Here is a 23,873-nt window from a genome sequence, read left to right on the forward strand (position 1 = left end):
AGGTTGGAGCCTAAATCTTAGACTTCAAACTCCCAGAGGAATGTCTATTAATCTCATGTTCCCTAAATGGAATTGAGTTACCTAAAAATGTTTTGAGAGTATTTGTATATGTTAGGAGAGAAAAGGAGAGACAGGGAGAGAGGGAGGGAGGGAGACGGGGGAATGGAGAGAAATAGAGACAGAGATAAAGAGAGAGAGAAAAGAGGAGAGAAAGGGAAGGGGGAAGGGAGTGAGAGAAAGGGAGAAAGAGTGAAAAGAAGAGAAAAAGAGAGGGGGAGAGGGGACAGAGAGAGAGGGTGGAGCTGAAGTCTGAGGGCCTGGTTTCTGAAGATTTGTGATTTCCATTCAAAGAGATAAATTGCCCTTTGAAATAAGAAAAAGGACTACTTGGTTCAGGCTACACTGTTCAGTTCATTTGAAGAAGAGTATAGATTTTAAGAAAGTGAGAGTAAGGATGGAATCATTCTATATCATAACCTGCAATGAGTTTGTTGGAGTAGCTGCTGTTTTACTTTTCTACCCCCTGTAGTAAGTAGGTAAGGCCACTAGTAATCTGCCCAGCTCTGACTGCTTCTGTCAGAAGGCTTCGTCTGTTATTACTGTTAGCAAAAGAGAAACTTTTTAAATTAAGTCAGGGATTCTCTGAATATCTCAGTGTTCCTCTTTCAGGGTGAGAGGTAGTGCACATTTGCCAAGTGGCAGCCTAAACTTGACTCCCTATCCTAGCCAATCCACAAAGCTTTTTGTTCATGGTGGGCATGCTGGGGGTGGGTCCTTCTTGGCACTTTGCCTCCTCTCAGATGACAATTGAAGCCCCTTTGGGACTACAGATCTTCACTCTTAAAGGACAAATCAGTAGGAGGTCAAGGAAGGGGTCCTTTTGGGAAGCCCCTTTGGCCTTCCCTGATTTTTAAAATCTGTAACACATTCAGACCAGATCCAAAAATATGTCATTGCCTCATAACTTTCTAAGGGTCCAATTCTGAGGGCCCCTGGGAGAGGAGAAGTTGTTGTTGTTGTTGTAAGGAGAAGGATTTAGAATTGGCAGCTGGAGGAGTTCAGGGTCTCTCTAGAGTGTCTCCATTTTTTCTTTCTTATGCAAGCAATCACTATGAAATCTGGCTGCCCTCAGAACGATAAGGCAGTCATCATGCATGGCTATGGGGGCTGAAGTAAACAATTGGCTTTTGTTCCCCAGGGGAATACATTGATGACCTGGGCCACTGCCTACCCTGTGAAGCCTCTTGTTCCACGTGTCGCGGTCCAACTCGAGAGAACTGCACTAGCTGCCCCAGTACAAGGTAACAGTAGCAATAAGAACTATCATTTATAAAATGCTTTAAGGTTTGCAAAATGTTTTACATGAATCACCTCATTTTATCCTTTCACAACCCTTTGAGGTAGGTGGGTGATCTTAATTATCCCCATTATACAGATGAGGAAACAGAGGTGTTAAATGATTCATCCATTACGCTGCCCAGTGGAGGTTCCCAAGGGAGAACGGAATTCTGCCACCATTTTAGCAGTCCTTATCCATTAGCTTCACAGTGGTCATAAAAACAGAAGTGCAGCTTTTCCGACGTTACAACAGGCCATCTTGGCCACACACTGTTAGCCTTTTTAAGAAAATTCAATTCAACAAACATTTATTGAAAACATAATATTTGGAAGACCTTTTATAGGTTGTGAGAGATGCAGAGATGGAAAAAAAGATATTAATATTCTCTTTACTCAAGGACCTTACAGTCAAAAAAGGGGGATTCATATACTGATGACATGACTTCGTCAGTTTAGGGGCTTCCTACAGGTTGTAGCCCCTCCATTTCTTCTCAATGATTCTTGTGGATAAAACACTAGACTTAAAAACAGGAAAGCTTGGGTTCAAATTCTTGCTCGTGTACTTATTAGTTGTGCCATCCTGGAAAAGTCACCTAACCTCTCTGGGTCTCAATTTTCTAAGTTATAAAATGAAGTAGTTTAACTTAATGATAACTAAAGTTCTAAAGGGGCCAAGGTCTCCCAGTGCATCCTGGGTCATCTCCAGTCATCCTGATGAATATCTGTTCACTGGATTCAAATGGTTCTGGAGGAGAAGTGACGCTGGTGACCTGCACAGCCCTCTCTCACTCAAAACAAAGTCAAATGCAAGCCATGTCATCATTTCTCTGATGGCATGGTCTTCTTCGGCAACAAAGGATGAACACAGCAGCAATCTAAGGTCCTTTCTAGCCCTGGTTTTATCATCTAAAAGCATATTCGTGAAGCATCCACCTATCTCTCTATCTCTCATGTTTAGTATTTTATTTACCTTAATTGGTATATCTGTTGGTTTTCTTTTTTTTAATAAAATTTCATTGATATATTTTGTTTTTATATCACCTGGCATCTTCCCAGTGCCCTTCCTTCTTTCTCTATTACAGAGCCACCCCATAAAGCTTCTTTTAAAAAGAAAAATTCTCACAATATGAATACCTCGTCTTTTAGTATGTCATTTACATACTTGGCAATATCTTTTGCACCACTTTTCACATGTAAGTCATCATTGATAGTATGATCTATCCTACTTAAGCCTATAATGTACCTTCACACTTGCATTGGCGTTACTTATAATTTTGCTTCAAGGTTTTCAACTTTATAGCAACACACGGGAAAACTATGGATGACAATAGAGAGAAGAGCTTCTGTGGCAATGAGTAGACTGATTTGATGCTGGTATATAGGTGGCATATGGTGGCATAGTCTCCACTATAACTGATATTGTGAGTCTCCTCCAGTTCCTGGATGGGGAAGTATCATGAGACATCTGGAGAAAGATACTTCACAGTCAGGCTTTTCACCTCAGTGCTCTTGCCCTGGAGTCTCACTATCCTTCTTGCTGAGAGGAACAGAATGGGGAAAAGCAGAGGGATGATTCACACTGTCCACCCAAACTACAATTCCCAGGAACCCATGCAGCAACATGCCAGAATCTTTCCCAGTTCACTTAAACCTAATCCTCTCCCCAAGTAACTCAGTCTAAATACCCAGTTGCATCAGTAAGATCAATAAATGGTGGACTATAGTGGGGCAAAGGAAAGGTCTGGATAGAAAACTCAGAAAATCTGAGAATGGAAGAATCACTTTTTAACTGAAGTTGATTAAGAAAGGCTTAGTGGGAAAAGTGCACTCATATGCGCCTTGAAAAAAAGGGAAGTATGGCAATAAACCAAGATATAAATAGAGTATATTCTAAAATCTAGGCATACATCAATGCATAGCAAGATTGGGCAAGAGCTAATAGATCAGTTTGACCAGAACAGAGAGTATAAGAAGGAGAATTGTATAAAATAAGGACAAAAGAGGAGACTCATGTATTATTAGCATTTAAAACAATTCAGAAGACTTAGAGTGTCAGAGTTTTCTGGGACAATGAGATTTGAAATGACTTGTCCATTGTCACACAGGAAAGGTGTCAGAGACAAATATCTTCTTGACTCTGAGGCTGGCTCTATATCCATTAGGCCACACTGTCTTTTAGTTCCAAATGAGGAAATTGAGACCCAGAGAAACTGAATGATTTGACCCAGCAAGTAAATAGCAGTGATACAAAGGGTTACCCATAAGGTACTAAAAGAACAAGAGTAAGGCTTCCAGAGCAATGGGTGGATCCACTATGGAATAATTTTGGGAGACATGGATGAGAATCACAGAGCTTGAGATGCTACAGAACAATTACACCCTATGCCAGTAGAGAAAGTCCTACAGGATCAGGTTTTCTGATACTCAAGTCATTCAGTGCTCTTTCTGCTACAATAGATTGTGAGATCTCCCACAGCAGGGACTCCCTTTTGCCTTTCTTTGTATCCCCAATGTGTTAGCACTGTCCTTGGCATACAGTAGGAGCTTAAAAATAACTATTGATGATTATGTATCACTGCCTCCCTAGATTGGATCCAGGTTGCAAAGAGCCCAGTTAGGGAGGTTATATTTTATTCTTTAGGGCAATGGGGAGCCACTGTCAGTTTTTGAGCAGGGGAATGTCACAGGAAGATCTTTGCTATAGGAAGATTATGTTGGCACCTATGAGGTGCCAATGAGGCAGAAAGTCTTATTATTAGACCTATTTAAAATTATCTAGGTGAGAAGTGATACTAAACTAAAGAGAGATGAAGAGAAAACTGAAGATAGAGGTGAGAGATTCCACAGAGGTAGAACAAATATAATAACTAATCAGATGTGAGGTAGAAAACAAAGCAAGGATAACTTGAAGGATTTGATCCTGGGTGGCTGAGAAGAAAGTGAGCTCAACCATAGAAATAGAAAAATTGGGAAGAGGGGTGGGTTTTAGAGAGAGGAAAATGATATCACTTGATGTTAGAATCTAGACCAGATCCAGGGGTGATGTTTTTAAACCACTGAGACTCTTTTTCTCTCCTTTAACTTGAACACCTCTAACCTGTTACAGGAAGGACCATGGATTTAGAGTTATAACAGACCACATCTTCCAAAGCCTTCATTTTAGAGATGGGGAAACAGACTCAGAGAATTTCAATGATTTGTGCAGGTTCAGAGAATTAGTATCAGAGGCAATATTTGAACTCAGATTTTCCTTCCTCCATGGCAACTACTCTGTCCACATTGCAACATGATGCAGTTCTTCCATTTTGGTTCTCTGAATAGATTTTAAAGGGGATAATAGAATAATAGATAATTAATTTAAATATATATTATATATACAGATGAGATAGATAGATGGATAGAGATAGATAGATAGATAGATAGATAGATAGATAGATAGATAGATAGACAGACAGACAGATAGATAGATGGATGAATAGATAATAGAATAAACAATTACTTTAAATTTCTCCTTACTCTAACAACAGAGTAATCTGTTTATTCTGGAAGAAAATAAACAGGTACTCCTTTTAATCATCAAAATAATTAAACCTCATGTTGGATGGAGTAAAGATTCTGTCCTTCATGAGGCCCTAGGTCTTCTGCTTTTCTTATGGACTTATGAACTAACTGCTCATGTTATGGGGTAACCTTGAATCCAGGAAGTTGCCTTGCAATGAATGGGGAAATGAACTCTGGCCTGTAACATCTGCTCCTCTCCCTTTGCCACTTCACTGGGTTGATTATGATTTCCTGCAAAACACTGAAATTAAAGCAAAAACCGCTTTAAAAGATACTGGTAGCCATCTCTGGGGTGGGAAGGAGGAGAAAAAAAGAAATTTATATGACAAATTTATATTTAAATGAAATAGCAAGTTGTACATAATAGAGCTGCATTTTCATGGGCAATCATTTTTTTAGAAATTATACTTTGTTATGGAAATGCTTGTTTTATCCCATAAATAAAAATAAATAAATAATGTTTTTTAAGAAGCTGGCAACACAAAGTAGACAGCTTATTATTGTATAGCATGCCCTGTTCCCTGAAGGTTTTTCAGGTAAATTTTAAATTAAGACCTAAAGATCCGAGTTGCAACTAGAAAGCTCTGAACCTGGGACAAGTGCCACAAACTGTACGCAATAAAAATGGCTCAAAGTACGCCCTAAGGTGTGGCTGGTGAGAGGAAAGTTTATTTCACTTTACCATCAGGTAGTTTCATCTGTTAGCTAATTATCCTTGCTGACTAGGTACTAAGCTCTGTTGTTTTCATGCTACTGAAGGACTGACTGCAAGTTCCATGTAACTGTGGTTACGGTAAATGTGGTACCCTGGGACAAAGCCCCAATCATGCCTCCCTAGTTAAAGCTCTGCTAAAGATAGGCAACTAATTAAAAAACATCCACAAGCTACTTTTGCTCTTATTTAAATCCAAAAATGTTTTGGTATACCTCTGTGGACTTCTGGGAACAGGAATTCTTTTTTTTTTCCGGATTTTGATTCCATTAGAACATTTAAGTACCAAGAAATTACATTAAGGACTATTGTGACTGGCTTTAATTAGGGAAAGCCAACAAAGGGAAACAAAAGATATAATAACTCCATCCTGAGATCATCTGTTCCAGCAATATCAAACACACCACACAGTGGAACGTCACCCTAGGGGGTTCTGGTATATTTACCCCCAACACTGAGGACAGTGCCTCAGCCCAGCTGTTAAAGGTCTTGGCTCTGACTTTTCCTCTGCTCTGTGTGAGCTCTGTTAGACCTGAATGGCTGGTTACAATTTGGTAATGGAGAGGTCACGAGGATCTGAAATTTGGTGGTGATCAAATTCTTAGCTTTCCTGATTTTCAGTGAGGAAGCTTGGCCTGGGGTCATTGTGATTGGAGCAGGGAGGCTAACTGTCCCACAGATGGCTTTAAAGAGAATATCTCTCAGTCTCCTTGGAACCCAAAAGAAAGCATCCATCCTCCTCTTCTCAGGAAGATTTGTTGCTCTCCCTGTAAATAGAAGCAACTGGAAATATGCCTCTTCCAACAGTTGCCAGGTAATTTGATTGAGACAGAGACAAACAGAGAGAGAGAGACATTGAAACAGAGACAGAGAGATAGAGACAGTCAAGAGACAGAAACAAAGACATTGAGGAAGAGACCAAGGAGATAGAAATAGACAGAGACAAAAAAACCAAGAGAGACACAGAGATGGACAGCTACTAATCCAGAGACTCCTTCTTTTTCTTTTTTAGCAGAATTTTTTTTTACCTACTACTGAATCACTAGTTTTTACTTTGCTTTTCTCATTCTAGTCTTCACACAAAGTGAATTTTATTTTACTATTTTGAGTTCTCTCTCTGTCTCTCATTCTCTTTGTCTCTGTCTCTCTTTCTCTCTGCCTTTCTCTCTGTCTCTCTTTGTCTCTCTCTGTCTCTGTCTCTGTCTCTGTCTCTCTCTCTCTCTCTGTGTGTGTGTGTGTGTGTGTGTGTGTGTGTGTGTCTCTCTCTTTCTCCCCTGTGCTTTTTATTTTCTGCTAAAAACATGACAAAGCTGTTTAGATTTAGGAAAAGATCAAGACCCATAGAAAAATAAGTAGTTCTTCTTTTCTACAAAAGTGGTTTGATTCTGCTAGGGGTCCTGCCCTCCTCCACTTCAGGATAGCTCTAAGATGTACCTTAAACTGAAGATACTCACAAATGACTCTGTCACAAGACAGAGGCCTAAAGTGGTGATAAATGATTTTTTTCAACTAGAATTCTCTTTGGTGCCTCTAAAGGATAAAGCAATGATATATTTTATATATTCCCTTTCCTCTCTCACCCTCCCCCAAGCAGATTTAGTAAAAAAGTGAGCACATTGGATGAATGCATACCCATTTTCCTTTTCAATGTTAAATTCCACTTCATATAGGCTTTTGGTTTGAAAACCTTGAAAGTTCTTGTCTAGGTCTCCTGTTCACTCCTTCTACCGCCACCACCACCGCATAATGAGGACATTTCATTTATTTTCCTTTTTCTTTGAACCAACTCAAATCCTTCCTTGATAAATCTTCCCATGCTCAAAAACCATAGCTAGTTAGGAACTGGACTTTTCCTCATTGGCTTGAATTATCAGTCTCACCACTGAGGGATGCTTTGTCTTTGTAGGCCTAGTGGAATTGATAAGATAATTTGCCTTTTTTGGGCGTGGAGACTAAGTGATGACATGCACAGCCAGATGTTTGTGAGTGTGCCCCCTGTGAAGTATTGCTGGCTACAATAGGGTCAAGTGTAGAAAGAGTCTATGACTCATTCCAAGCAATTTTGGGTAGTCAGAAGTGGGGAGGGGGACAGAGGTTCACTGGTCCTACTATGGAATAGTGCAGAATAAAGAAATCAAAGGAGCTGTGTTCAAATCTTGCCTCTACAAATTACTACCTATGGGACCTTGAAAAATTATTGATTTTTCCAAGCCTCTGAAAAATAGGAAGTTGGATCATTTGATCTCCATAATTCTTTATACTACACACTATGACCTATGATGTCAGCAGGTCAGATTTGACTTTTGGCCCATAGTTTGTTGACCCTGATCTAGTTCAAATTCATCATTTTACAGATGAGGACATTGAGGCCCAGAAGTGACACAGCCCTCAAGTCTTCTGATTCCAAGTTTGGATCTCTTTCAACTAGGATCACCTCACCACAGATTTAGACCTAGAAGGGTCTTTAGAGGCCACCAAGTCTAGCCTTTTCATTTTATAAATGAGGAAAATGAGGTATAAAAAAAGTTAAGAGACTTACTCAAAGTCTTATAGCTAGTAAACTGTCTGATGTACAATCTGAACACAGGTCTTTCTGAGTCCAAGTCAAATGACCAATCCAGTAAACTACACTGTCACTCACTATATAACATTTCCTCCCAGAAATATGGGTATAGAGTTGAATTTCAGTAAACTGCAAATTTCTATTCCATATAATATAACACAATTTTTAGAAATAATCCATAAGAGAAAAAAGATTGCTCCTCTGCTGTTCCCTAAGAAAAGTATAAGACCTGCGTCCATGGTTCTTTCCTTAACCAAAGAACCCAAGTATAATTGAAGTATCTCTCAGTTCTCTGGTTCATTGCCTCTATCTGGAGAGGTTCAGTATGTGACACTCCTTCAGGAGTAACCATCAGCTCCCCTTATAAGCACACAGATTGACAAAGCTCAAAACATGAACAGTTTTATATATAAGTAGTTTGAAACATGGAACAGGCATAGTCCTTGGGAATTATATTACTTCCCTGAGTAGCCTTACATCTTAGGCTTATTAGGGCACTTTTCCCACTTCGTTCCTCATTTTCATAACTAAATGGTCCACAGTGATGGAATGAATGAAAAACACTTTTCAAATACTCTATTCCAAGCTATGATAAGCCCTGGGATACAAACACAAAAACAAGACAGTCTATGCCCCAAAGGAGTTCATATTCTGGTAGGAGGAGATTACACATATAAGGGAATGGTGTCCAAGATGTTTTGGCTTGGAAAGTCAAAGGGATGATGAGTGGAGTCATAGGTCAATTGATGGACACTCTCTTTAAGCAATGGCATTGTTTTTATTACTGTTCAGAGAGCAAGAGATGAAGAGGAGAGGAGAGAAACATGAAAGTGGCAGTGCTGGAGTGGCAACAGAGGGACAGTCAAATGATTAAATTTTAGTATTTTTTCCTCCTGCCTCTCTAAGCTGACATTGCTGATTGCCTTCCATTTTTTGGGAGTTCTCTTACTCTGTAGGAGAAGCAGTCTCCTTGCTTCTTGCATTGTCCTTCATAGTCCCTTCTTGCTCCTCAGTCCTCCTGTCCAACCCAGGTTCCACCTTGTGCCCTTTTGATAGTGCTACTTTCCTCTAGCAGATGGCACTCATTGACTTCTGCACTCTGCTCCCACTCCATTAGAGGATGCTCACCATCTTTTCCTGAAAACCAGCTAACAGTAGCCCCTAATGCACTTTATGTCAGAGTATTTTTACAGTTTAAGATGGCACACCTTGGTTGTTCTTGAGTTTATTTTCATACATGGTCCCTATGATCCCAAATATTACAAGAAGGCCTGGGAATGGGGTGGAGGGGGGGATGGCAGGAAGAAGTTATAGTAACCTTTCTTTTTTCTTATTGTAAAAGTAAATTTCTATCTTCAATCCCTTAAGAGTTGATGATGATGTATTACCACTTTACCTTCTTTCCTTCCCAGGATCTGGGTTGTGAATTTCCTGCCACATCACTACTTCTCCCTGGGCCACAGGGCTCTGGTCAGCATCCCTACTTCCTTTTCAATTGTGCCTCTATCCCCATCTCCCCCCAAAGTAGTTGTTGTTGTTCAATCATTTCAGTTGTATCCTCTTCCTGACCCAATTTGAGGTTTTCTCAGCAAAGATACTGGAGTGGTTTGCCATTTCCTTCTCCAGCTTATTTCACAGATGAGGAAACTGAGGGAAACAGGGTTAAGTGGCTTGTCTAGGGTCACACAGCTAGTGTCTAAGGCTGGATTTGAACTCAAGTCTTCCTGATTTCAGGCCCGGCACTTTATCCAGTGTGCTGCCACCTAAGGTAGCTGAGCCAACTTAATCAAATTTCTCAGGGCTGCTTTCTAAGACATCTAGAAAACAGGGAGAGGGGATGGTAAAAAAGGGGATAAATGGGACAACAACTCAAAGTATTGACTCCATTGATGATGGATCAATGGCATCATCTTTGTGAGCAGAATCATAAAACAAAAAATGACAGAGTGAAACAGAAATACATAAGCCTAGCATTGTTTTAGTACTCTGTTGTCAAAGAATTCTTTCTTTAAGAGTTCTGGAATTCTTGTATGTTCTTTCTGCTGCCCCAGGTTTTTTGACAATGGCCGCTGTGTGCTGACCTGTCCTTCAGGGAAATTCACCTTTCACAACCAATGCCATCCATGCCACCATACTTGCCAAGAATGCCAAGGAAGTGAGCCCTCCAACTGTACCTCTTGTGGCACAGGTAAGGATAGCTACAAATTGCTTATTCTCTATTATCTCAAATCCTTCCCTCCACTGCTACCGCTTAGCTGTATTCAGAAGCATTGTCTCCTCTACTGAGGGGGTGATCCTGGACAGCTACTCATCAATGTTCTTCAACACTTAGGGCAAGTGTTACTTAGTGGGTAGAATACTAGGCTAGGAGTCAGGAGTGAATGAATGATTGAATAAAGGAATTTCAGTGCTGAACCCTGTGCTAAGTCCTGGAAATACAAGTACAAAAGTAAGAGAGTCCTGTCTTCACAAACCTTATATTCTAATAGGGAGAGATGACATGTCTAGTGGAAGCTACTAAAAAGTGTGAGTAGCTTGGATCTTGGGATTTAAATCTGTAAGTGTTGCCTGATTTTAGTTAAATTAAGTGTTATTATGTACAGAATGTTAATGTAGGCATTGAGGAACTTAAAGTATTCAGATAAGACAAAGTTCTTATCCGCATGGAGTTTACACTTGTGGCAATTAAAAGGTTCGAGAGACAACTTCTGGGTAATTTAATCATTTTATTAATAATGCCAGCATTTTAATAAAAGTGTGCTCATTTGGCCATCTCTCTCTTAGATCAAAAACAATCATGGTGGCAGTCTCACAGCTTATATACCTTTCAAAGAGTAGATGTTCCCCTGGGTGGGAATCAACTCTTGTTGGTTAACAATTTATAAGAGAATGAGCATTACAATGAAGGGCTAAGAGTATCATCTTGTCACCCTTGGACAGAGAGACTATCTCTATATCTAGACACTCTCCTTTCTGTCTCCCCCTCCTTTGGAGTTTACTTGCTAGATTTCCTTCCTTCCGTCCCTCCCTCCTTCCTTCCTTCCCTTCTTCCCTCCCTCTCTCCTTCCCTCCTTCCTCACTTCTTTCCTTCCTTCCTTCCTTTTCCCCAAACCTTAAACCCAGTGCACTCTGAAGCCAGTAGGTTCAACAATAATAGGTCCCTGCCCAAGCTCCACTTAATGACTGGCTTAGAGTGATTATTAGCAGTGTTTCTGTTTCCCTCACAGTTTGATTTAGTTTTTTTTTCTTTTGCTCATTAAAAGAGCCATTCCCTGACCACTTCTTAAAGAGGCCTATCCACTCAATGGGTGTCACCTCGCCCCTAAGAAAGTATGTGAAAAGGCCCAGCCTAAAAAGGCCAAGGTCTCCCATTGCTTCCTGGGCCATCTCCAGTCATCCTGATGAATATCTGGTCACTGGCTCCAGAGGACTCAGGAGGAGAAAGTGAGACTGGTGACCTTGCACAGCCCTCCTTCCCTCAAAACAAAGTCAAGTGCAAGTCATGTCATCATTTCTCTGATATCATGGTCTTCTTTGGCAACAAAGGACGAACACAACAATATCCAGACCACTCCCAATCGTGGATAATATAGACAAAAGGGTCTGTCTCCACCCAAGCTTGATTGAATGGAATTCACCTTAGACTGGAGATTCCTTGTTAGGTTGAGTAGGATCTGTTAAAGAAAGTTAACTCAACCTTGAGAGACTGAGGTCTTGGAAATAGAAAAAGGGGAAACTCTGAATCTCCCCAAATCATTAGTTATTAATAGTGATTTCTCTCATATTCTAATAGGAAGATAGGACTAAACCAGAAAACTATAATATTAATAATATATGTGTATGATAGAGGCACAAGTAACATATGTGAGATTCCCAAGGAGGAAAAGTCACTGCTACTGGGGAGGATCCCAGAAGGTTTCCTGGAGAAAGTGATATTTGAGTTGGGTTATAAAGAACAGTAGGATTTCCACAGCGGGGAATATGGGCATTAGGAGGGGTGAGAACAAAAAAAAGGCAGGGATCAAGTTTGAGGTTTCTACAAAAGATAGCAAATCATCTAATGTGGTAGAAGTATTGAGTAGGAAGACAACGGGATACATCCTAAAAGACTAGAAAGGAGGGGCAGCACTAGATTTGAGGGGAGCTTGAATGCCAGGCTTATGTTTCAGGCAAGGGAGAGTGGGAGAGGGAAGGAGAAAATTGGGAACTCAGAATTTAAAAAGAAAAAGAATGTTTAAAATAAATAATAAGTTGAAACAGGAGACTGGATGGGTAGGTCAGGTCTCTCTGATTCACCAAGTATCAAAAATGTTATCAGGTATTCTGTGATCCTTTGGGCACATGAAGGATTGCTGTTTTTAAACCTTGCCCCGGCCTTATCCCTAATGTATAGCAAATTTAGAATAGCTTCACAGAAAGGAGCCCAATTCTCCACACCCTTCATTCCCAAACTAGAGAAAAGGCACAAAGAAACCTGCAAAAGATGTCTTCTGATGATCAATTCTTTCCTTCCTTACCCATGACCGGAAGGCCCTGGAGCAAGCTATGCAATGCTACCCTCAAGTCAACCATATAATTCATGATTTGAAAATAGTGACAATAATTGGGAAAAATTCAACTGAGCAGGAGGAGGCATTAGTTGTGATTGTAGTTCACAGATGGTGATTATTGACAGTGTCCCCCATTTGGCAGCTTCCTATTTTATCAAATTATTCTTGCTCATTAGGTACTAAATCTACTTTTTTTCCATAGCTGAAAAAAAGTACATGGTTTGAATATTGGTGCCCTCTAAATTTCCATGTTCTGAGGCAAAGTCCCAGTTTGCCTTACCCTAGATCCAACTCTGTGAGTGCCACTTGTTTGACACCTTGTTTTATACAAAGGCTGGGAGTGGACCACAGACTCTTCTAGACTGTCTCTTGTGGGCATACCCCCCCAAGCACCCAATGAGGATGGAGAAGCCACTTTCAAACAGCCTGCAAACTCCACAGAGACAAAGGGGGTGGGGGGCAGGTGTTTTCACATAAAACCTCCATCAAGTTACTGGAGAGATAATGGAAAAGGTATGAAGAGTTTGCTTCTACCCTCAATTATTGCCAAGTATGTCACCAGCCCACAGGGGAACATCATAGATGAAGAGGTATAAGCCAGGTGACATTTGAAAACATGGTTTTCTCTCCCTCTGGGGAGAACACACATACACTTTAAGCTGTTCAAACTTTAGCAAAAATCTTTTATGGCACTGTATGAAATAGGGAATGAAGGCTAAAAAAATTCCCCTTTGACTCACTGAACACAAAGATAAATTCAGCCAGTCACAAAGTAGGTAATATGTTATACTGTCCCATTGCACTGCTTTTCAAATCTTATTTTCCATACAGCAGGTTATTCACATTAAAGGCGGCTAGAGATAAAAGTGTGAGGCAGGTGAAGTTTATTCTTTGAGGGTCTCTAGCCTTCAACTTGTGTCCTTTATCCTGTCTGTAGTTCCCTTTCTTGGTCCCTTCCCTTTGACACCTGAGTCTTAGCGATCTCCTCAGTCTTTCCCTTAAGCAAAACTCATATCTGAGTATGAATTTGCCAGTTTTGCCTTTCAGGGGAGCATGAATTTTAAGTCTCTTCTCTGGGTTTGGAATGAAAGACTGTCCTCAGAAACCACCCTGAGTGGGCTGCTGCCTGCTCTGCCTACACCTAGAACCAGCCTTGACTCCTTCCAGGGTTTTATGGTATTACATCAATTTCAGTCCCATGAGCTTGTGGCAAGGAATTCAAAGATTTAAAGCTGACATTTTAAACCTGTGGGCGATCCTAATTATCATCTGTAACGAAGTGTGCTTAGATCATCATAAATAGGGCCAATCCTTGACAGATGTCATAAATGAGCAGTGGCCTGATGCAGATGACTAAAGAACGAAGGACCAGTGCTTTTATCATTAAACCAAGGGCAACATGTCTTCCTAACCTTTCCAAATAGGCTGAATATTTTACATACCAACACTTTTCCAATCCATTCTTTTTTCTTCTCTTTGGTAGAATCCCATGAGAAGATAATAGAAATTCTTTTGAATGAAGTTTTCCAAGTTTATATTTCTACAACATCTGTTCCTGGTGAAAAGAGCTTTATTTTAATTGATTGTGACCCTAGTGGACAGAATGCTAGACCAGGAATATTGGAGTTCAGACCCTGCCTCTGACACTTAGAGGCTATATGACCCAGAGAAAGACCCCTAACTGATCTGAGGCTCAATTTCCTTCTCTGTAAGATAGGAATAATAGTACTTGTCAGCCCTGCCTGACAGGATTGTTGAAAGACTCAACTAAAAGAACTGTATAAAGTATTTTGCAAATTTTAAAGCACTATATTAGGCCAATTATTCATCAATAATAATGAATAATGATCATAATGAATAATTATTCAGAATGGCAGTGGTAGCAATGGGCATTCATTCTAACTTATTTCATGTTTGAAGTTAAACTGTAGGAATAACGATGAAAAGTCGTCATACTGTATAGTAACTATGCCTGATAGGCAACACCCACGAGGTCTGGGCCTCCTTTGATGGAAAATCAAAATTGATGTCAAACAAGGGCGTTTCTAGCAGAGTCCAGCAGGGGAATGAAACTTGAGGTGGATGACCTTCAGTTAGCACCTGCATTTCACAGCATTCTTTTCCTAGTAACTGAACGGTAGCCATGAATGGATGTGCTCTTTCATTTGGGGGTTAAACAAAGGATGTTTGGTTTGAAGACTTTCCCTTAAATGCTCAATTTAAATTAGTTCCTTTGCCTAAAGGAAGGAGCCCGACTGCAGAGTCAAAAGACCTGGGTTCTAATCCTGCCTCTCATAATGGGTGAATGATCTTGGGCAAGTCAATTTAAAATGAGGATAAACATACTTCTACTGCCAACCTGAGGGATTTGTGTGACATCTTGCTGTAAAGAAGAAAAATCATAGGCATGTGGACAGTGGGTGCTGGGTGTGCTCAAACTATCAATCAATCAAAAAGTAATTATTAAATGCCTACTATGTGCCAGGTATAATGTATGAGGGGTTTTTTTTATATTTTATACATATATTATGTATTATAATATATATTATATATATAATATATATCATAATATTTTATATTTTTATATTTTGTGTTTCATTTGTAAAGACTAATTTTTAAAGTAAACTATATTTCATAATTATAATAAGTTTTAGTTTGCTGACTTGATGGCTAAGATTATTTTTTATAATTGACATTAAATGTAATATCAAGAGCAATAAAAGAATTTAAAGATATGTGTTTAAAATATCTTAAATTGAAAATATTAACTGATAATTTTTTATTTTTTAAATAAAATTTGAAATAAAAATTATTTACTTTATTATTAAATAAAGTATTTAATAAATATATTAACTTATATTTTTAAATCTTAGTTAATACATTCCTAATGAAATGTATATTGAATATATAAGGAATCCTGAATTTCAGTCTCCCATCTTACACTATCAATAGTTATAAGGGTACCCAACAACAAACACTTGTTAAGTACCTACTAAATGCAAGAGCTGGAGAAGGAAATAGCAAATCACTTCAGTATCTTTGCCAAGAAAACCCCAAAAATGGGGTGACAAAGAGTCAGAAATAATAGAAAAATGACTGGCCAAAAAATATACAAGAGTCTATACCAACCGTTGAAGCTACAGACAAATGAGAAACCTAGAATCTTGGGTAATTCTGATAGCTGATAACTTTATCAGTGTGGGTGCCCTTTTCACTAAATAGACTATGACCTCCCTGTGAATTGGTCTTTGATAGTCAACATTAGTCAACTGACTTGAAGAGTGTATTAGCACAACTTGTATATCCATGCACTGGCACTTCATACTTGAAAGAAAATATCAAGTATTCTTTTAACAGCCAAGGTCTTCATCTCCTCTTTGTGTAGATATGCTTAGAGCACTGAACTGGGAGTCTGAAAGACCTGAGTTCAAGTGCTGACTAAGATACTTACTTAGTTTTATGACTCTGGTCAAGTGACTTAACCTCTCCCAACCTCAGTTGTCTCATCTGAAAAATGAAAAGAATACCTAATTTTCAAACCTGTCATTAGGATCAAATGAGATGTCATACGTAAAACACTTTACAAGCCCTAAGGTACAATATAAATGTTAATATTACTGTGGTTATTCGAATATAGTATTTCCCTGCAATGGATTATGGCCTATGTGTTAAAGATTTATTAGTTTCACCAATTTCTAGGCATTAGATTAAGGCCTACCTAAGATGCTTTTAAATTCTCTTTGAAATATATTCTTAACCCATTTAAAAAATTTATTATGTTTGATGAATTTGTAGTCCTGCTGTATTTCCTATGTCCTCCTGGAAGTTATATATTTTATAAAGCAATCTAGTCTAGGCTCTTTGGTAATTTTTTAATATGTGAGCTCCTAAAGAAGACATACTTCACACACACACACACACACACACACACACACACACACACACACACACACACACACACACACACACACCCTTTATGGTGTGTATGGTAAGGCATAATTGGAAAAACAAGCCAGGGTGCAAATGTGTACATGGGATTTTTCTTTCTTGCTGCCTATGGGGGTTTATGTACATAAACAAATCAGCATTTTCCGATGACACTGTACAAAAGGAGGCATGGTATTGTGACAAAAGGATTGAGCTCAGTTTCAGAAGGCCTTGATTTCAAACCTTGACTCTAACCCAGACTAGCTCTATGACCCCGGGCCAAAAGACAAAAACAAACACTTATTCTCTGCCTCCCATTTCATGGTACTCTGCCTCTGCCTAGCCATGTAAATTATTTTGTATGTATTTTGTTTTTGAGTTTTTAGTTTTGAGCTTGATATAGTGAAGAAAGGTAACCTCAGAATCAAGAAATGAGTTAAAGTTCTGCCTGTAATTTATTAGCTATGTGACCATGGGCAATCCATTCTATTTCTCGGTGCTACACGGGCACCTCACTGAGACTACAAAGAACAGAACCGGTGCCGATTAGGCATTGGTAAAGTGAAATTCCTCAATAGAAATTGCCTATACAATGAAATCACAGCTCTGGGCATAGGTATAGATAGATACACAAATACTAACATACATACACAGCACATTCCAAAAGTTTTGGTGCTGTGTTAAGTTTTAAAAACTTCTGAAGTAGAAATCCTCCAAACTTGCAAAAATAAAAAATGTAACGAAAGTTTAATTAGTTAAATTGCTTTTAGGCTTAGTTTTGAAAATTTTGAATAATATATTTTTAGTTTTAACAAGATGGAGCAACCTGTCATGCCTTGCAATTTCTGCATGATACTTCCTTAGACCTGTGGATTGGCAGAGGTAGGCTCTCTGTTTGGCCACCTTGGTCACCTAATCTAGCTCTGCTCAGCTTTTTCTTCTGGAGTCTCATCAAACTGTCATTTGTGCATCAGTCTCATTCTCTGGATAAGCTTAAAGCTAGGATTACAAATACAATCATTTCAGTCACTCAGCAACAGCTGATGAGAATCTTTACCAAGTTAAAAAGTGGAGTAGAATAAAACAAGGTGGTGTTTATGTTGAATTTTAATCAAAAACATGCTAATTTAAATTTTTTTTAAATAATTAATCTCTCAAATAGTGGGCCCTGCCCACTACCCCCTCTCATCTTTGCCCTCTCTTTTCTTCTCCTCTGCTGCTCAGACAAGCATGGGAAGACCCGCTTCCTGTACATGGGTGAGTGCCGGGAAGGCTGCCCTGCAGGGTACCACCATTCTGACAACACCTGCTTGTCCTGCCCTGACAACTGCGCACTCTGCACTAACTCTTCTTACTGCACTCGATGTTTGCCAGATTACTACATCGTACCTACAAACAACACCTGCCAGAAGTTAGAATGCAAAGAAGGTAAGCTGACTCCTGTGGGAGCTCTGAATCCTTGACCCAAGTGCTGATGCTTCAGGTGAATGTGAGCCCCATAGCATTTTGCTTTCCTGTGTATAAAGTGGAGATGATGATCTCACTTCCTCTCTTTTCTCCCAAATCTCTCCTCCCTCCCCCATACAGATACATATCCTTCTCACTTATTAGGTGTCAACAGGCTTGGCTTCTATTGCCTGGAGAGGAATCAGCAATGGACCCCCTCTATGGAGAGAAAGAAATTCATTAATTCAACAAGTATTAATTGAGAGCTCACTATGTGCAGGTGCTGGAGAAACAAAAATAAAAAATAAACATGTACTGTCAAAGAGCTTATAAATAATAGATCACATTTCGATAATCACTTTAAAGTTTCTAAAACTCTTTACATATATTATCTCATTTGATTCTTGTAATAGCTCTATGAGATAGTTTCTATTATTATCCCCATTTTACAGATGAGAAAACAGAGGATCAGAGAGGTTAAGAGATTTGATCAGGGTCATAAAGCTAGTAAGTGGCTGAGTCAGAGTTTGAGCCCAACTCTTTCCAACACCAAATCCAACATGGTATCCATTAAACTATTTGGTTTTCTGTATTCTACCTCTCTTTATATTCTACCAATGTTCACAAAACACTCTACATTCCTCTGATGAGGTGCTAGTGGATAATACACTTAGAAAAGTGGGGCTACCTTGATAAAAAAAAAAAGTACTTCCCAAGGCCATAACTAGCAATTTTGTCTCCCCAAGATAAGTAGCAAAAAAGGTGCCCTCAAATTAAGATGCTAAGACAAGTTCCTTTGAGTTGGGGGCAGGGGAAAAGTAAGCACAAGGAGTTTCTTCATACCTTGAAACATACAACTCCATAGAAAGAGGGACTGCCTTGCAACCTGCTGGGGAGTTTGCCATTGGGAGAGAGAGCAGACTAGGGTAGGACCTTGGAGGGGCTCTCCTAGGATATAACCATCAAGCAGAAGTACATAATCTGGTAACTTCCTATTTTAACTAATGCTAAACTTAGTACTGATTCTGGGCAAGTCACTTAACCCTGTTTGCCTCAATTTCCTCATCTGTAAAATGAGCTAGAGAAGGAAATGGCAAACCACTACAGTATCTCTGCCAAGAAAAACCCCAAATGGGGTCATGGAGAGTCAGACATGACTGAACAACAAAAAACCTCAGCACTCACTATAAGACTGAAAAAACAACTGAACAAACTCAGTACTGTCAATGCCCTATAAATTCCAGCTTCTCGTTGCCAACCCCTGTCAACCCATCCTTGTAATGTCTCTGGGGCTTCCCAACTTGTAGTTTATTCTGTGTCCTGGGGAAAGTGGGACTCTGAGCCTTTTTTTTTTTAAATTTTTGAAGTGTTTTCTTTCCTGTGTACTAAGGAGATCTTCGATTCAATGAATGATGACTAGGAATTCTCCTGATGAAAAGCACTCTAGCAAGTAGAATGATTAAGAAAGTTATTTTTTTGCTATGTGTTTGAGGATTTATAGCAAATAAAAAGGTTCTTGTTTGAAGGGATAGATAAGACTGTTCATTTCCATGCTAAGTTCTTTTGCATTCCCCAATGGCATGCCTATTTTTTTTAATGTCTACCAACTGGATTTTAAGTCCAGTTGTCTTACATAAGTCCAAACTTTTTCCCCCATTTCATTCAATCCAGCTGATCTAAATCTACTAAATTAATATAAGGAAGTAAGAAGGGAGTAACATATACATCCTGGAAAGGAGTTAACAACTTCTTAATTACTTGGCTGATTACTAAAAAAGAAATTACTTAACAATAGATTTTCCAAGCCATTAGTGTCCTTCCGCTTGATTAAAAATGAGTTCATTGCTCTCAATTCATCTAGGGGAAGTAAAAGATCCAGACTATGAAGACTGCACGCCTTGTGAAGAGGGATGCCTGGGCTGCAGGTTTGGTATGTCACATTCTCATACCATTTTACCCTCTTTGTCTGTATCTTGGCTCTACGGAAGAAAATAGGACTATGTCATAGTGTTACAGAGCTACGGCTTCCTTATTCACAAGTTTATCTGTAGAAGGATCTCTCAGTATTCAGTTCAGTAAATATTCAATATATATTCAATACATATATATTAATATATATTCAATATTCAACATACCCATAATGTTTTGTAGGTCCTAGGAATAAAGGGGAAAAAAATTAAACATGATCCTACCTTAAAGGGTTTACATTCTACTGGAGGATGACCAGTGTAGAGATACAATGGGCCTACAAATTAGTATAGGGTTATGCTAAGTGGAGCAGTGGATAGAGTGCTGGCCCTGGAGTCAGGAGGACTTGAGTTCAAATTCAACACTTAACTAGCTGTGTGACACTGGGCAAATCACTTAACTCTGTTTACCTCAATTTCCTCATCTGTAAAAGGATCTGGAGAAGGAAATGGCAAACCAATCAAGTATCTTTGCCAAGAAAACCCCAAATGGAGTCAAGAAGAGTTGGAACACGACCAAAAAAAATGATTGAACTGAGCAAATAACAAAACAGTTTCAACAGGGAGAGAGTACCAATAGCTGATGAGATCAGAAAAGGCCTTTAGGACCCCTTAAACTGTGCTTTGAGGGTAGCTTGGAATTTTACCCAGAGGGAGGGAACTACGGCTCTTTTCCTGGGCCCTTGTCAGTCCCTCTCTTGGGTTATGCCGAGAAATAAATTTAACAGGTGGAGAGAGAGAGGAGCAAGTATGTTTCTGAATTTGGATGGTAATGAATGAAGAAATGAACTCAGGCAAAGCAGCACTAAGTCGCTCGGATTCATGAAGCCTACTTGGACTGGAAACAATATGAAAATGTCAAAGATAAAGCTCAAAGAGGGAGAGATTGGGGATTTTCCTTGATAAAACCTTCCCTGAGGCTCAGTCTTAGAAATCCTCAAATCCAGGCAGCACGATATCTATGAAGTCTAAAACTCTATTATGGAGGCAGGAATACCTGTTATGCTTCAAGAGAATTGTCAAATTTAAATTAACACTAGGGTTTTTTTGTCCTCTCATCGTCTAGAGGGGAAAAAATACTTTTTAATACTCGACACACTTCTGTAAGTCAATAGGTTCAGAATGCAAAGCAAAGAGAAGAGAAACTGCCATGTTCAGGTACTGGACCCTGGTACCAATTTAGGCCAAGTCTGAACATCTCTGGTGTCTTGGATCTTGGGTCCTTAAAACCAAATTTCCCCAAAAAATCACCAATGATGTTTTGGGGGGAGCTTTCAGCAAGATGATCAGTGATTTTCCAGCCGGGGGGGAAAGCCCCCAAATGATTTGGGAGGGGTATGGAAGATAGATGCCTCTCTTACTCACAGGGAATGTGAATGCTCTGGTGTGCAATCTAATACCGAACTGAGTAACAGGAAGTGAATAGTGAATAAACAGCATTGAACTTCAGTTCAGGAAGACCTAGATTTATGTCTTGCTTCAGACACTTAACTAACTGTGTGACCTTGGGCAAGTCACCCTATCTGTGCCTCAGTCTCCTTATCTGTAAAATAACAGGGTTGAACTTGATGGTCTCTAAGATTCCTTTCAGCTCAATATCTATGGTTCTATAATCCTGGAAATGGAACTGTCATGGGGTTGGGTTGATTTTTGAAAATCATATTTTATTTTTGGAGGCAATCAGGCTTAAGTGACTTGCCCAGGGTCACACATCTGGTCCTTCTAATTCCAAGACTTGTACTTTATACCTGCTCCCAGAAATAACATTTTATTTGTGTGTGATTTGATAGAAATTCATCCCTTGAATGCTTCCACCACAAAACTAGGACCTAAAAAAGTGCCTAAGTGCCTAAGATCACATGGGTACAAAGTGGTAGATTTGTGGTTCCCTATCTGCAAAGCTAGTGTGCTTTTTCATAATCTCAAACTGTTTTTCCTTTATTTCAAAAACTATCATCCCAAAGCTTCAGGGTGGATCAAAGGTATCCCTACATCATTAAAGTCTATTAATGCAACACAAACTCTGCAGATTCTTTGTCATGCTGGAAGGGTCTCCAGAAGAATCCATGGCCTAGTAATAGATGGCTTCCGCTTTCCGAAATCCAACCTAGCTAAGTATAGAAAAGCACATCGCTAGGATGGTGGTCAACGGGTGATGAATTCTTTGCCCATGGAAACCCATGGAAGAAAATAAAATGTGTAATGACCCTCAGTCTTGGCAACCTCTTGTTCTTTGGCAGCGATGGTGACAAAATGTTAGCAAAGACATGGAGAATCCCATCAGTTTTAGATAGTCTATTAACATTAATTTAGCACTTGGTATTCTGTATGTGATGAGCTAACCTCGTACAGTGAACACAGGATGAACGTATACAGTAGGAAATGAAAACTATCAATCCTTTTAAAAGTTGTATTATGAACTTAACCAATATGTACCTGTCTGCGTACAAATAACAACAAAAGAGATTTGCAATTGAAATTGTGAATTCTATTACGTATAGGTTGGATTTTTTAAAGCATATCTTTAATTTAACATGATAGTAGAAATGCTTCCCTGATGGTCTCTCCTTCTGAATTTCCTTTCGCTCTCTTCCATGTGTTTTTAATGTTTATTAACACTCTTTTTCTCTCTTTTTCTTCCTTAGCTTCCTTACTTCCTTCCCTCTTTCTCTTCACCCTGCTGTTTCTTACGAATTAAGAGTTATATATTATTTAGAAGGAAAAATAATATAATTCTTCTCTTTAAGGAAGGGTTCCCTTACCTTTAAGGTATTTTCTCTCATTCTAGTTGCCTTTGTATTTAAATACTTGTATTTAAAGCATGATACAATTCAAACACATAATAAGACTAATAATAACAATTAACTAAATAAAAATAATGAATAAACTGAATAAATAACTAAAGAAAAATAAATTAATAATAATAGAGGCACAAATTCATCCCTATATTTTTAAATTCTATTAACAATTCTATAATTCCAGCTTAGAGGATGGGTTTGAATACTGCCTCTGATTCTTGCTACTTCTGTGACATTAGATAAGTCACTTGACCTCAGTTTCCTTAAGCTGTAAAATGAAGGGGTCAGACTAAATAGCCTCTCAGATCCCTTTCAGCTTTGTATCTATGGTCTCATGATCCAAACCACTATGGTGGAACTCAGTGGGGCTTAAGCCAAGTCAAGGAAAGATTCTCTGTTGAGTTTATAGGACGAAGTCCTGTAGTCAAAAAAGATCTATATGGGGAGCAGGGAGCACCAACAAGTTAGTAGTTCACCATTTAGATATTGATTTTCTTTGAGCAAACTTTTCTTCTTGATGTGCAAAAAGAAAATCAGCAACATAAAGGAAGCCCTCACTCTCCCAGGCATATTGGGATGGAGGACATGATTATGTCTCATGGCATCCGCAGAATATCAGCAATTTGCTACTGGTTCTCCTAGGGCTCTCCTGGGTGACTCAAGCACAGCCTTTTGCTTATAATCCTTTGATGACAATTGAGCTCCATATGCAAATTCAATCTTAAGCTGTTTTTACCCAACCCAAAAGATGAGGACGAAAGCAGAAAAATCCAGTCAAGAATCCAGATGTTTTCTCTATGCTTTGCCAAATGTTTGGAAACATCTGACATTTTAAGCTTGAGTTTTTCCATTTCCATCTGGATGTTTTGTACAGTTCAACAGACACAAAGAGCAAGGCACTGTGCTAGGCACTGAGAATTCAGAAAAAGCACATTATATAAGAGATGGGGAAGATTGCTTATTCTGCACCAAGTCTCAAGTAAACTATGATCCTTCATGAGTAAACAGCTG

The 23,873-nt window shown here is 39.1% G+C and overlaps 1 protein-coding gene across 1 annotated transcript in view; it reads left to right on the top strand.

Annotated features, from left to right (window-relative positions):
• PCSK5 (proprotein convertase subtilisin/kexin type 5) overlaps window positions 1-23,873 on the top strand; it is a 602,002-nt gene that overhangs the window by 473,576 nt on the left and 104,553 nt on the right. The window contains exons 21-24 of the mRNA XM_072597475.1: window positions 1,199-1,301; window positions 10,226-10,362; window positions 17,876-18,079; window positions 19,959-20,027. Of these exons, the coding sequence (XP_072453576.1) occupies window positions 1,199-1,301; window positions 10,226-10,362; window positions 17,876-18,079; window positions 19,959-20,027 (513 nt within the window). The remainder of the gene's footprint in view (window positions 1-1,198; window positions 1,302-10,225; window positions 10,363-17,875; window positions 18,080-19,958; window positions 20,028-23,873) is intronic.

Source organism: Notamacropus eugenii, chromosome 3, assembly GCF_028372415.1.
Source record: "Notamacropus eugenii isolate mMacEug1 chromosome 3, mMacEug1.pri_v2, whole genome shotgun sequence".
NCBI classification, from domain to species: Eukaryota; Metazoa; Chordata; class Mammalia; order Diprotodontia; family Macropodidae; genus Notamacropus; species Notamacropus eugenii.